The sequence below is a fragment of the Carassius auratus genome, unplaced genomic scaffold (genome assembly GCF_003368295.1).
Source record: "Carassius auratus strain Wakin unplaced genomic scaffold, ASM336829v1 scaf_tig00214752, whole genome shotgun sequence".
Classification (NCBI taxonomy): domain Eukaryota; kingdom Metazoa; phylum Chordata; class Actinopteri; order Cypriniformes; family Cyprinidae; genus Carassius; species Carassius auratus.
This window is the reverse complement of record NW_020527792.1, coordinates 164335-180214: the sequence shown is the minus strand read 5'-3', so window position 1 is coordinate 180214 and position 15880 is coordinate 164335. Positions and strand designations below refer to the sequence as shown.

General features: G+C 37.9%; 1 protein-coding gene across 12 annotated transcripts in view; it reads left to right on the top strand.

The window, feature by feature from the left end:
* LOC113092915 (receptor-type tyrosine-protein phosphatase U) overlaps window positions 1–15880 on the top strand; it is a 117954-nt gene that overhangs the window by 79596 nt on the left and 22478 nt on the right. For 4 of the 12 annotated variants that reach the window (XM_026258684.1, XM_026258691.1, XM_026258689.1 and 1 more), the window contains exons 12-18: window positions 3324–3360; window positions 8152–8290; window positions 10041–10070; window positions 10278–10438; window positions 11524–11711; window positions 14647–14719; window positions 15094–15170. In XM_026258684.1, the coding sequence (XP_026114469.1) occupies window positions 3324–3360; window positions 8152–8290; window positions 10041–10070; window positions 10278–10438; window positions 11524–11711; window positions 14647–14719; window positions 15094–15170 (705 nt within the window). The remainder of the gene's footprint in view (window positions 1–3323; window positions 3361–8151; window positions 8291–10040; window positions 10071–10277; window positions 10439–11523; window positions 11712–14646; window positions 14720–15093; window positions 15171–15880) is intronic. The other 8 variants (XM_026258697.1, XM_026258695.1, XM_026258694.1 and 5 more) reach the window with 3 other exon arrangements.

Sequence of the window (15880 nt, the reverse complement as noted above, 5' to 3'; positions counted from 1 at the left end):
GCAGTAATTTTAGGAGCATTTCAGTGGGACAGCCCAATAAATGGCCAGCTCTTGGGGCAGGTCACTTACTAGTAATTTAAGGAACTTACTGAGACACCCTTGTGTGGGTTTTCTGCATCATAAGCATAAAGGAAAACTTGGTAATGGAAATTCGACTGATTTTAGACACTGTATTGAAACTGTATTTTGGGTGTTGATGGCGCAGTGGATAAGACACATGCCTTTGGTGTGAGAGACATGGGTTCGAATCCACTGTGAGACACCAGTGTGTCCCTGAGCAAGACACTTATCCCCTAGTTGCTCCAGAGGTGTGCGACCTCTGACATATATAGCAAATGTAAGTCGCTTTGGATAAAAGCGTCAGATAAATGAATGAATAATGTAATTTTACACACTACTATTGATTGTTTGCAGTCTGCACAGAGGGAGATAAAGAGCAAAACCAGGGACCTAGAATAAATAGTGAGAATCACCTGCAACTAGTATCTCAAATTAACTGGATGTACATGATATCTTTGCTTGTTCTTATTGGATGATGTTTTTCTCCCCTTCTCCTACTGTTGAAACCTATAAGATAGTGTGTGTCACAGTCCCAGTATGAAATTAATAATAGCACACACCAAGCTTTGGGTGTCCAGGTCTTGTTCAGATTGGGAAAACAGCCCCTGTGCTCCCCGTCCAGGATAAACAACAAGGAATACATCTCGCTGGCATAAAGCTTGGCTCTTTCCACTCTTCTGAACAGCAATTCAAAGGCACAAAACTTGGACTGACTTTACCTACACTATTACACAGTTAGGTTTTTTGGCGGCCTTTAAGGGAAATGCCTCTGTTGACCTATAGTACAGACACAAACTCCCTCCCCACCGAACCCTGTAGGGCTTCTCACGCTTTACAGACTGAAATGCACCTGTCAGCCAAGCCATGATGACTCCACCTCCCCCTCGGGTTTCTCTCTACTCGAAATCTTACGTCTTGGAAACTGATCGCACAGCTCAGTCTCCTTTGGGCACTGCTGATTTACTTGACCGACCTTTAGCTAAATATTCATTTTTATTCAGCTCTATTTTATGCTGCAATAACTGCCGTAACGGCTGACAGTCTAAGCTAAAGAGAGCGTAGCTCAGGAGACTGAGCCAGCATTTAGCACTCCCCTGTTACCGAGTGCTTAAACAGTTCTGTTAGATGTTTTATCTTGACTGCATATAAACAAAGCTAATACACTTTGCTTTGTCTAATGGCCAACTTTATGGCTGTAAATGGTTTTCAAAGCTTTTGGCAGCAGCACAAGAAAGTCCTCTGCTGCATTTTTGGCCATTATTCTGACAATTAGCCATTAGAGAGCTGTGAATGCTGTCAGGGCTTTGTTTGATTACTTTCAGTGATAAATATATAAAGATGCTCTTAAAAGGTCTTTTGATTCTCGGCTGTTTACAGACACTTCCTTTCTCTTCTCTGCTCTTTGTTTACTTTGATGTCCTCCTCTTAACAGTCATTAGAGGCATAATAAAAAGACTGTAGCTGTCAGATGCTCTCTTTCACTCATACATGCAGAAAAACTTGGCTCTGAGATTCTTTTTGACACTGAACCCTATAGGACTGACCAGACACTTTCAAAGTGACTTTCTCTCTCTAACTGGTTTTATCATGAACTGATAATTCTTACCAAAATGTATTGAGCTGAAATTAAGAGAAATCAAAAAGAAATGTAAATGTTATAATACATATATAATTTATTATATCTATCTGTATGTGAATACATATGAATTTCTTTCATTTATTAATAAACAGATTAATCAATTATTAATAAATCAATTTTTTTGGTTGTTGTTCCTACTTTCAGTGGTATTTATCATTAATTTAAAACAGTATTTTTTTATTTTATTTTTTACTTATGCTGTAATTCATCGTTTGTTTTGGTGTTGTTGTTTTTTTCATCATAAAGGCACTAGAACTTATACTGACATGACGTTTCTAAATTTTTTACCTAGATTTATTTGTTTCACATTAAAGTAGCAAAATTGATTTGGGAGTCTTTATTTCCGAAGGAAAAATAACATTAATTCTTATGTTCCTGCTTTTCCCCTCTTTCTTTCTTTTTTGCATGCCTCCTTGTTCTCTGAACCAAGTAGGACCTTCCTAATAAGTTCCTTTACCATGCCTCCCTAGGCCTGTTATATTTATAGTGCTCATAATTCATTTACTTAGCTTAAGTTCGCTGACAGATCCCCTTTTGCAGTTCCTGCCATGACCGTTGCCATAAATTTGATTAAATAGAGCAGGGAAGCTTAAAGCTTTGTGTCTGCGTCTGTCTGATCAAAGCCCACCGGCTGTCTCTCGCCTGTCATTCGGGGTCAGTCTTTTCTTACACGCATGGTGAGCTACGATGACTTATGGTGTGACATCTAGGACCGGCTCTGTGCTTGGAGAAAACAGGCAGAGTTTGTTTTATCCCTGTGATATGCTCTCATGGGATAGTGTGTATTGGGAGCAGTGGCACACTTGCATCTCAATGATAGGTGCTGGAGCAGATAAAGATGAGTTTCTTATAAAGCCTGGATTGGCCTACATTACATTTTTAAGCGTGGATGTTTTAGGGGGGCTAAAATATCCATGTGTGTCCCTCTTCCCTTTCCTGAAACATCAATGTGAGTCAGTCTCTACATTTTTCCTCTTCCCATCGCCCTCTCTTTTCGAAATGATTTAGGGTTATGACAGGCTTTAGGAGCCAAGGCCATTTGGAATGGATTTTCAATAATAAAAAAAAGTCCAGCCACAGTTTAAGCAGAGGCCTCTCACTCCTTTTCCGGATGGGAAGATTTGCATAATTGCTCCATAATCCCTGAATTAGCATCTGTAAATCTTAATTTGATAATGCATCTTCTTGTTGAGGTGGCAGGCCGGAATTGGATTATGGGCTTGGATCTCATTAGCGCTATTTGACAGAGGTCGTTTTCATAACACCAGTATGACATCAACTATGATTTCCAACAAATTAATTTCTTTTTATAATTCTCTCCTGGTTGAAAGTCATCCCCCCCTGCCTCTCTTGTCCTCCGCTGCCATTTTCTGTACATTAAAAACCTGTATGTTATCGCCACATGGGAAAAGTACACACACACATACAAGTTCGGTAGGTGAGTGAGACATGGTGCTGTTTGTAAATGTATTTTTACTCTTTTACTGGCATTCATGCTGTTGTTGAATCAGCAAAAGTCAGTGTGAGCCCATTTGACTTCTCATCAGGTATCAGACAGCCTTATTTCTGCCGTTTGACTGTTTCACACAGCGTGACACTGCATCTCTGTTCTCTTTTCTCACAGGAAACAAGGATAAACTGCATCCGCATTGCCCGTAAAGGTGAGTTATTCAATGCTGATGCTACAGAATGTTCTTTGTAGAAAGCACTATGCAGTTTTGCGTGAAAATGCTTTTTGAAAGACAGAGCCGAGGTGAATTGACCTTTGCAAGGTCCAAATCAGCATACTGAGGATTTGCATAAAGTTAGAAAATGTACAGACTATAACGTTTCTTGCCAGCCATGAAACTATATTTTATGTTAAAAATAGACAATACATTTGGTAATTATGATTATGAGTAATTATGAGTGGGATTTTAAAATATGCATTTTTGTCTTTTTTGACAATGGGGTTACATTCAGACTGCATTCTAGAGGTCAGTGAAAGATGGAAAACAGTAAAAACAAAAAAACAGTTGCAACAGATTTATGCTAATTTTCTCTTAATTCTGATATAACCACATTAAAATGAAGTGAATGTAAAGAGTTGTAAACAAGTTAAATTATGATAGAGTGGCCACAAACAGTAAAACATAAAAATGGCAGTGGATTGGATGAATGTTGGTATTCTGACTGCACAAGTGTAGGTTTTTCAGCTTATTTGCTATTGACTTATTCACAATGTACATGCCTGAGGGCCACAACTCCGAAATGCATTCTAGCTCGAGATCCCACAGAAACTAACAGTTTGCTGCAGGCGGATGGTGCGTCAGTGTCGATTTTAGCATCAGAAACATCAAAAGGGATGGAGATAGACCACTTGCACTGTAGAAATTATAATGTTAAACAAGGCAGCTGTAGTCCTGCTGTGAAGTTAAACGAGTCTGTTGCCTTTATTGATAGAACTATTGGAGCAGCTGTAGGAACTATGAAGCCCTGCTTTAAAATAACAAGGCTAATCACCTGACTGTTTACATTAGAATGTGTTTATTCATTAGCAGGACTAACCAAACTCACACTGTTACATTTTCAGAGCTCATTCATTTTCAGGAAACCCGTGGTGTGTGAACGGAAATTGGGTTGGACAGTTAGTCTATAATTTCATACAATGCAATAGAGCCACTCTGAGCTTTACGTAAGTGTGTCTATAAAGTGTTTCAGGTTTCATGTGTGATTTCGGCAGCTTATTAAGACGCAGATATGAGATGCATGCCATCTGAAAGTTTTCTCCCATTAGTTTATTCTACAGTCTGCTATAAAAGCTTCTGGAGGTTAGTTAAGATTTGATGGATTGGTGAAGACTTTTTGTTTGTTTATCTCACCATCTTTCAGGTTGTTACGTAAAAGTAAATTGTGCTTTGGGATGTGTATTGGTTTACAGTGAAAGTTTGTGTCTAGACACACACAGATTTTTCTCCCCCTTGTACACCCCCCTTACCCTTCTCCTCCCTTTTTCTCTTCTGGAGACAAGGGCACTAACGGAGAACAGGTCACTCTTTCATCATGTTTGTTTTGGTTGCTTGCGGTGGGGGAGTGGACTATATCAAAGCAGATTTGTCTGGGGTAGGCAGTCTCGGCGCAGACACGCAGCAGCACGCAGGCGGAGAGGGAGATCAATTTTCGGGTCCCTGTCCAGTCAGGAGAAAGACCTTCACATCAAACAACACTGATCGAGTCACCTGTGCTTGTCAATACATGCTACCACCTGTCAGGTCCCTCAGAGAAATATGAAAAGGTTCGAGAGGCATAGATTCCTGTCAAGAAAGAAAGACACTGCCTTCTATCAAACACCATCAGGGATCAGTGTGGGAAGGATGGTATTGTAGTCTACGCCGTTTGCCACTAGTTAGCACAGCCTCCAAGTTAAATCGAACTGGCATTTTTTAAAACTGAGTAATGAGGGTGACGACTAGCCTTCCAAGCATTAAGCCAAGAGGCGCAGTGGACATTTAGGCCAGTTTTGTCATCCCATCTGCTCAGTGGGCACAGAAAGGCACACATTTCGGATGCTGGCTCACACGCCAACATATTGATGAACAGAATGGAGCTCTCTCGACTTCCTCAACAGGAAAAAAATGATTAAAAATAATTAGCAAACAGAAGGAGTGGAAACTATTTCACTACATTTATTTCTTGTATTAGGATCCCTCATTAAGGGTCTATATAATAAATTGGAATCTAGCTTGTCAAGAAAATCCATAATGGAGGTTGTTGATTTTGATTGGCCATGTAATTGTCCTATGTATCAACATTCAAGGTCCAGAAGCAAACTGTGAAACCCTGATTTGCTCTGAATGCAACCGAATTACATAGTCTTACAAAACTAAGCTGCCATGATTCCCATTTCATTGCACAAGTGACAGTTTAATTAACAGTCCCTTGGCAATCTTCACAGAACAATAGACTTTCGCTGTTACTCCAAGTGCTAATTTCCACTTTTGGTGTTCTCAGCAGGTGCTCACATTAATCTTGAAACAAATTTCATGCCTGTGTTGGGCTTAATTGATATTCTGAAAGGATGCTCAGCACAACGATAAAAACCTGATCAGGTTTGCATCCAACTTTAATGGATGTTTCCCCATCTATATTTCATGCAATGAATACCTCATTAAGAACTCGTGATGTAGCTGTTATTGTGAAAATTATGCATGAACTTCCATATCTTATGTTTGGAAAATGTAACTGGCATGTTACGGAAGAGCTATTATGTTGACACAATATCATACATCAGTCTTTGTTTTGTTTAACAGTAAAAAAATATCGGAGCATCCTCAAAACAAGATAATTTAACATGAGAAGCAATGTATTTTGTGTTTTCCATTTTTCCATTGGCAGGCCTTTTAAAAAATTTACAAAATAAAAAATTATGTAGCAAGATGAAATTCACTTAATGCTTTTGATTTCTGCTTTTTTCAAAAAATAAATTCCTTTCTCCATTTTTGGAAATTAGGTTTTTATTGAGCATTTAATTGTAGATGTAATAAATCTAGATCAGATCTATACACTGTTGACATCTAAAGAATTATGTTTATTTAATATTGTTATCAGCCTGATGCAGACTGTATTGGTGTCTTAGATGCAAGGAGATATGAAAGGAGATGGTTTCTTCTAAGATAATTCATAGCTGCGCTTTTTTCAAAACTTCTCAAGTCTAGTGTAATGTGGGATCTCCATGGGGGTTGTGAACGTATAGTCTCTGTTGTTTTCAGATATCTAAAGTCTGTCACATACAAAGTTGCTTTGGATTGGAAGGGAAGGACTGGTCTAAAATTGCACTACTCGCATTGTAATTTTCATTTTATATAATTATATGCATCTGATGCCATACTATAACTACAGTCAATGGAAAAATTCAAAAAGCAAAGCTCTTCAGTTTTCACATAATTTTCTTCACCATTCTGAGTGAGCCGTTGTCACAAAGACTGGGAAGTTTTGAAACTGCCTTTGGCTGTTGAGGGAGCAGAGAGCACCATGCAAATTCTTTTTCTTGCTGCCCCACATCCCTCCACATGCTTATGACTTATTTTTAGCCTTGGCCTTGCATGGAGCCCTAAAGCAGATCTTTTTCCTTAGGCCTTAGCTCACACTCTTTTTTTTTCATAGAGCCCCGTTACTTTTAGGCCACTGAGACCTTAAGGAAGCGCTAACACTATGTAGAACAAGATTACTCTAGTGCCTCTTCAACAAGATGTTGGACTCCTATTGTGGATTTGACTTAGCAGACATGGCATCTTTGACAGGTAACCCGTTATTAGTTTAAATAGCCATTTGCTGGTTTCCTGGAGCCATGTCACTCACTGAAAGTTTCATTGGCTCAAGTTAAAAAATATAGATGTCAATCATTACCCCTCATTTTTTTAATTGGAAGAATGAAACATTTTTTTTTTCAGTGAGTGACAACACACCTGCTTGCCTTTGCCAGATCATTGAATAGTGTAACAGCTGAATGTCTGCCTCATAGAAAATGTCTGCTGGATTGTATGTCTCATGGACCACTTGTTTGTAAATTATACTTTGCATCTTAATGTGTCTTCCATAATTTCTCCTACAGTTTTAATATAAAGTATGTTAGCATAAAACATTATATCTATACATCCATCCATCTATCCATCCATCCATCAATCAATAGTTCAGATACAAAAGTGCCGTCTGAAATTTTCTTATAATATTAGCGTTTTCTTTCAGGTTCCTATGATTATGTTCATGTATTTTACTTTAATGGCAATTAAAAGAACAATTCAGGGTTTAATATTTTTATTTTTTAATCATTATTTTATCATTTTAATCATTGAAGACTAGCCTTCCAAGCATTAAGCCAAGAGGTGCAGCCTTTTCACCAATGTTTTGATGAAAAGAGCAGAATTTCATTGATTTTCACACATACTCTTTAAAAAAAAAAAAGTACAAGCATGGGTATGAAAGAGTATAAATAGCTCAGCTGCTATGTCCAGGTTAGGGCAGTTTGCCTCAGGCTCCACTGGATATGCACACTTTCTCTTTACTCTCTCTCTCTCGGATCACACAGACTCATTTTGTGGTGTGACAGAGAGTCATACTATAACCAGGAGCCTCAGATTGTGAAATGACCCCTGCCCACACACTGACAGTGGAGACAGGTGCCGTGGATAAATAGCTGACCGGGTGCAGTAGGTACTCGCTCCACAAAGAAGGCATGCAATCTGTTTGGTACAGTAGAGAAACAGCTTATGATGAGCAGTTGAAGGAGCCTTCAGGGTTGCCAGATACTCTTCTTTTCCATCAGGCTTCATTTGAATCTTTTTCCTCTCCTAAGTACTTTGGATTTGTGTGTTTGTGTATTGTTTGCTGGTTAATATGTTAATTAATGTTGGTTGATAGGTTTATATATAATTGCTGGTGTTCTCAAATGTTTTGTATGTTTGTGTGTTCTTCAGCCGCCTGTAAAGACCATCAGCGAGCTCTCGAGGTCACGCAGCGCTCCGAGGAGATGGGGCTCATACTAGGAGTGTGCGCTGGTGGGCTGGTGGTCCTTATATTGCTACTGGGGGCCATTATCATAGTCATTAAAAAAGGGTGAGTTCCTCTGGTAAGAATACAAATATGAAAGCCAAAGCATGCTTTGCTTTAAAGCATAAATGTGAAGCAAATGTATTTAGACATTTATGTCACACCTGTTAGTATAGTATAATAATTATAATTTATATTTTTATATTATATTTTAATCTATTATATTTTATTAGGTGCAGTGACATTTGTGCATTTTAACGTGTGACTTAAGTGTCCGAAAACTTTTTGGAGCCACTGAATGTGCTTCAAAACAAAGAACTGCTTCAAAATTATTGTAGAAGTGGTTTTTAAATGAGAATTAATCTGTTCCTGAGAGACTGGGCTGTTGTGTGTTCAACTATGACTAACTTAAACCCATTGTGGTTTATGACTTCTTCGGCTCAGTCAAAATGCACCCAGGTGTTCTCTGCATTCTCACATGCATCGGCAGGGGTTTTCATCTTCTGAGATTATCTGTGTGAAATATTTAATTAAAGAGAAATGCAATTCAATTACTCACTTAATTAGGCCCTGCCGCCATGAACCAGAAATGAGCAAATAATTGGGATGGAAAAATTATGCTTTCAGAGATAATTAGCCCACGGTTCTCAAAAGGTCATCAGATCCAATGACAAATGAGAGACACAAGCCTCTCGTTTCTCAAACGGCTCCAATCGCTGAAGATGAGTCTACGCAATGGTCATCTCATAGATTCATCTTCAACAACAGATCATTCACCATCTGTTGAGCTGAATATGAATTCCTCTCATGCATGCATTATGATTCCTCAAGGCTACCGTTTTAGACTTTTGTCTGCTTGTCTGATGGTAGCTGGTTTTGGGGATACACAGATATTAAAATGATGGCCAATATGACACATTGCTTTATTTCGAAATTCGAAAATTCATGAAATTTAAAATTTACTTTACTGTTTTGTCTAAAAAAATTTTGAAAATCTCCACCACAAAATTGCGATACCAATACATCACACATCCAAAGCTAGTTTTAGTGGAGGACCTGGTGAACTTTCTTGATCAACCTGGTTGGATCTGATTGACTAAACCAGGTTACGCTGGAGGGGATCCATCTTGTAACCAGTTACCAAAAGCAAGCCAGCTTGACCACCTTTGGCTACTTTGTTCTGGTTCTGTTTTTCTAGCTGAAATACTATGGCCAATTTGTTTGCATTTGAGCATTTTAGTTATCAGCACATACCTTTTTCGCCTCTCTCTTTCATTTTCTGTCTACAAAAAAAAAAAAAAGCCATTTAGCCAGAGATAAGTGTCATAGGAACATGCCTACTTTAGCTAGCGATGGGAGTCCTTCCCTCTGAAATGGAAAAAAATATAGCAGGCCTTTGTGTAAAACAGAAAATGTAAGCCATTTTATCCAAATGCACCTCAAAATTGAGTTGAAGTTTGTAATACAAATGCAGATGGAAGTGTTCTCCAAGCGTGTCATTGGACAGTTTAGCAGATATTGGGTTAGATTGTGCTGCTGAATTGCAGTGAAGGCACGACTGCGGAGAGCGAATATGAAAGTCCCTCTCAGCAGGCCACTTTGTTTAAATCGTTAAAAGCAACACGATGAAGTATTTTATTAGGCCGCCATTTCCCGCTCTGGCTGAGGCTTTGTGCATTTCTGCATGCGTCCCATTACTTGCGTGGCAAATGCAAGCTGCTGACGGCTTGCCATTTTTCACTCTAATCAGAGCTCTACCAGTGCTTGCATCTCACGTCCCTTTCTTCTTCTTGTTCTCTTTTCTCTCTCTCTCCAGAAGGGATTACTACTCATACTCTTATTATCCGTAAGTGGCTTCTTCACCATTGCGCATCATCATTTCTCATGGCTTTTTCGTGCGCTTATTAGAGAGGGGGCGGCAGCGGAGTGATGATCTTCTCTTTCTCTCTCAACCAACTCCCCTAACTCACCTCATCTCTCTCTCGTTTCCTTCACGTTCCATTTCTCTACCTCCCCTTCTCCTCTCCTCGCCTGTTTCTCTCTGTCTCCTCAGTAGGAAGCCGGTGAACATGAATAAGACCCCCATTACGTACAGGCAGGAGAAGAGTAATATGATGGGCTCCATGGAGCGCAGTTTCACTGACCAGAGCACTCTGCAGGAGGACGAGAGGATGGCCTTGTCATTTATGGACACCCATACATGCAGCACTCGCAGTAAGACGTGACACAACACCAGCGTACACACCCCTTGAACTCAAGCTTAATTCATTTTCTAATTTAAAACTGAATAGAAAAGGCCGAAAAGAGATACAAACCAATATTGATTAAGAATTCTTTCATTTGTTTCCTAACACTCAGAGGTGCTAAAAGTGAGAGTATTAGATGCTAACGGCAACGAGTACAAATGAATGGATAAAGACTTTGTTGCGCACACAGTTAAAGTGAAGCTTAGGGACTCACTCGGTCACCCCCTATTAATTTGTCCTCATTTGTAGTCAGTATGAAAGCTTCATCAAAGCCACAGTCCTTCTGTAATCACTCTTTCACAGCTCTAAATATAAGATGTAGTGCTGCTGATGTAGTACTTTCTCATACTCCTTCAACTCTGACATTAGCCTATAAATCCCAATATAAATATAAACCCATGTAAAATGTGTGTATACTAGTGAATAGAATACTTAAAAATGCATTTATGAACACACATTCGAAAAACATAACCACTTTATGAGATGCAAATGAACTCAGATCTGCACCAGAAGCTCATCCTTTAAGGCATCATGGTCGCGAAGAAATTAGAGCATGCAAAAAAGAAAATACAAAATAAAAGTTGAAAGATGCTAATAATATCCGTTTCAAAGGTATCTAACTCTGCAGGCACTGAATAGTTGATGTCTCAAAGAGAGAGATCTCTTGATCAAAATGAAGTTTTAATGGCACGTCTCAGAGCTGTCTTGCAACATTTTAAGAGTCTACTGCGTGGAATATACTGTCTGGGTTTCTTCTTTCCTATTCCCATTGAGAAATGACTAGCAGACGGTTAATTTATTTGAATACACATATCATGAATTCATAATTGCTCCCTGATCATATTTATGAATACCAATTATAACCACAGAAGATGAAGTGCCACAAGGGGATGATCATTCTCAAATTTAACCCCCTTATACTTGTTTGGAGTTTTGTTATTTTTAGAACATGTTTATTGGTTATGAAGCTGCCTCAGGAATAGCTGTTTCCTATACTTTTATATCCTTATATCCATGCAAACATTTGATTTGTGCTTGTTCATTTTTACCAAGGTGATCCACGGAGCTCTATGAATGAGTCCAGCAGTCTGTTAGGCGGATCACCTAGACGCCAGTGTGGCCGTAAAGGATCACCCTATCACACGGGTCAGCTTCACCCAGCAGTGCGTGTGGCTGACCTCCTGCAACACATCAACCAGATGAAGACCGCAGAAGGTTACGGCTTTAAACAGGAGTACGAGGTAGGTTTTAGTTTTATTTTATTTACAGACATGGAAAGTTACTGACTGAGTTGGCTTTACAGTCATTGAGTTACAATACTGAGTTATTGAAGTAATTGCACTTGTTTTTTAAATAGAAAAAAAAGAAGCTTAAATAGCAGTTTGTCACACCTGGATTTGCATTTTATTTTTTTCTTTAAAAAACACTCGAGCAAGTGGTTTCAGTCATAATAATATAAATCTCAAGCAGATTTTCTGATTTATTTAAGGAAGTCAGAATATGCTTCGGGTTTAGTGCTTCTTACAGTGTGGTCTATCTGGGAGCTGCCATTGCATTAGTGGAGGGACCTGTCAGTGTGAACAGATGTCTGGCTTGGAGATCTCCAGCCTCCAGAACTCACCATCTGCAAGCCTTGTCAAAACAGACCTCTGCATCCAATCCCCAATACACAAACACATTAATGCAAAGATGCATGTTTATGCACAGACACACATTCCAAACTTCTTATCGTTTCTTAACAATATGACATCCTCACACTGTTGTCATGAGCCGCTGAAGTAAAGCTGCAAGATGGTTTTTGGAATTATCTACCAACTTGAACTCAACCTGGTTTTGCATAGATATTTGAAATAAGGTCTGGTCCACATTTCAACTTTTTATCAATTTCCAAGATATTATGTCACTTATCTTACAAACATTGGGAGATTATAGCTTGTTAGATCAAGAAAGTGATTTGAAGTTTTGTGTGCAAAATGAACAACGATCTAGTTAAAAACGTCCACTATCTCAAAACGGTTTTAATTGAGTGTTCTAGCATGGTGCTGTGCTTAGGCAAAATTTTCAATATGATATCACTTCGGTAATGCTTCTACTGTTTATTATGTTGGATTTAATTATTATAAGTTAACTTGTCTTTAAGCATGTTGTTGCAAGTGAAATTTAAATCTATTTTACATGAGAGATCAGGCCATGAAAGTTAGTAACCAGATCCAGATGGCATCTAAAATACACAATAAATAAATAAATATGAGTAGAAAAGAAAAATAATAACTTATAGCAATTACTGTCAAGGTTGTTGTTTTTTCCACAATAGTTCTAAACACACTAAGAGTATTCAGATCAGATTACTCTTACAGTTACAGCAATTTTGGTGATGGTACTGAAAAAAAAAAAATCTAATTAAGCTCAATTTGAGATTTATCTTATAATCAGAGTCCTTGACTAGGCAGTGTTTAGTATTAGTTATATAGTAATATTATTACTTATTAATATTTAGAATTAGCTTGTATTATAAGTTTTAAGTTTTCATTTTAAGTTTAGTAATTTTTTGTGTTCTTTTCATTTTTTATTTTTATATTTTACTTTAGAAATACTTCAATATGAAGGTTTATTTTTATTATTTAAAAAAAGTTTTAGTATTTTTAGTGTCCTTTTACCAGATTTTTTTTTTTTTTTTTAACTAATATTTTATTTTATTTAAGCTTTATTTCAATTACCGGAAATGAAAACACTTTTAGTTTTAGTTAACAATAACAATAATGTAAAGTGATGAAGTATATGTTATAAATGAGCAGTTTGCAGTGAACCTTGATATATTGTACACTGTGTATCACAGTTGTGACTCTGAGAGCAGTTAGTTTGAGCTGTTCTTCACGGACAGGTTCGCATCACTCCCCCATGGACTAAAGAGGAGCCGTTATTGAGATGAAAGTAGAGGTCATACAGCCCTTCAGCATTACTGCACAAAGAGTGAGCTACACTGCAATCTCTTTTCCTCCCTCTGTCCCTCCCTCTCTTCCTCCATGGCTAATTTTCTCTCCTCAGAATGCGGCTTGAGCATCTCCTCTCGGCGCTGCACTCATGTGGACTGTTGACTCTCCTCTGTCTGTTGTTGTCCACAGAGCTACGAGACAAAACATCCCTCCACATAATCAGACCTCTGCCACTAGCCTGCCTCTCTTGAGCGCAGCTTGTGGACTCATTAAACTCTCCCCCCAAGTGTGAAACAGATTCAACTGAAAAATCAATACGCACTTTCCTGGACATGGTGTCACTGTGTGTGTATGTGTGTGTTTGAGGTCAGTGTCTTAGTGCTTCATAAGCGGAAAAGAAGCATACAAACGGACCCCAAGTACAGTCCATTGATCAGTTCTTATTGGCAGAATCTTTAGTTTAGATATAGTGGAAAAAAAGAAGGAGTCGGTGTCTGTCCTATAAGCAAAAATAGGGGGTTTTGATGTGTTTTTTGCCTTCTGTATTAATTATCTTAAATGACATATACATATCTAATATATATTCTTTAGAATATATGAATGATTTTATGTTTTTTGTTTTCCTTAAAATAAATCAAGTGGCATCTTTCATGTTTGTGTGTGTGTGTGTGTGTGTGTATATATATTCACTTGAATTGGCAGTCTAAATTCTTACAGTTTGAAGACCTAGTTTAATGTTGATTTTTTTTGCCTATGTTCACATTTATATTTTAGTGAATGCTAGATTTGCTAGTCAGGGATTGGGAGAATTTAAAACAAGATGAAGATGCAAATCAGTTCAGTTAGAATTTTTTTTTGGTTTACCTGATGCTGTTCCTGTGATATTGAATATTCTGTTTTCCTTTACCCGGTGTCCGCTGTGTAATTTAATAATTTCAGCAGTTTTGAGTAATATATGCAGCTGCAGATATTAAATAATGTATTCACATAAAATTTGTGTTGGAAAGGAAAGTGGAATTGTATTAAATGTTGTCTAATTAATATCATAAAAATACATTTCTTTGGGGTCCAAAGTAATCCAGAACCTCTGGTCTAAATGCTATTTATGTCAGAATTGTTTTTTTAATGAAATGCATTTCAGACAAAGTTTAAGGATATCATAATTAAAAAAATATATATCATTATAAAAATGCTGTTCTCTCTCTTCCTTTCCCTCTCTCTACATTCAATCATATATTTGTAGAGCTTCTTTGATGGCTGGGATGTCAATAAGAAGAAGGATAAAACTAAGGGAAGGCACGACACTTTGATGGATTGTGAGTTTATTTTTTCAGTATTTGCATGCATATCAAGATCATAAAGAATATCATGATTTAGACTTGATTCTCAGTTACATAGATTATTTAAACTTAATTCAGTTTCATAATGTCTGATAATTTAAATCTTTCATGTGCCTGAAAGTAAATGGGAAAATTCATTAACAATAAATGACACCAGCTGATAGCATTGTTTATTTTCACCCACTGAACTGATTCTGCTGTTTTAGCACCCAGAAATCAAGTAACAACATTAGTGTGGAAGATAAGGCATTCCCTATAATAAGAAATATAGAAAGATGTATAGAAAAATACTTTTTTATTGCACAAAAGTAATGTTACTGTAATGTACTGTATGTGTTTTGGTGTTTCAGATGACCGTCACAGGGTGAAGTTGCACCCGCTGCTCGGTGATCCCAACTCCGACTATATCAACGCCAATTACATCGATGTAAGTCAGCCGTCACATGCTGTCTTCAGCCAGACTCACAAACATTCACACTGTTTCTGTTATTATGTGGCTCCCTTGGAGTTTATTTGATATTTATGGACACTGTCCTTTAGCCTTGCTATACTGTATATGGCATATCATCATTTCCGTTTTGATAGAAAACTTTTCTGACCACTAGCTGTCCTTTTTGTGGTGGGTGAAACTTGGTAGGTTGTTATTCCTGTGCTGGCGGATCTGACCTCCCAAAGGATTTTAGAGCATGGTCAGATGTGAAGCGTAGCTTACTGACATGTGTGGCAAAGTGTGTTTGGGTCCTTTTGTGTCTGATTTCCCCTTTAATAAAGAGGCAGGTGGGCAAAGATGGTCAGCCCTCTTTAAACCTACTATTCACAGCTTACTCAGTGAGCACCCGATTAGAGAAGACTGGCAAACTTTGTCATAATTTCCTCCCCATGTCATTCCAAACCTGTATGGCTCTCTTTGGTGAAAAATACATAGTTGAATTTTCAAAATGATTATTAGAAAATGTCAGAATTCTCATTTTTGCATAAACTATTCATAAAAAGAGACTTTAAAACTAGATGCACACTCTAAAATCTTGCAATTTCTTCATCTTGACTATTTTGGGCCTTGGACACAGCAAGTGATTTTCTGAATTATGTGGTTAATTTTGAATGGACGGCTCTAAGCGTGTGAAGCATCGAGTGATT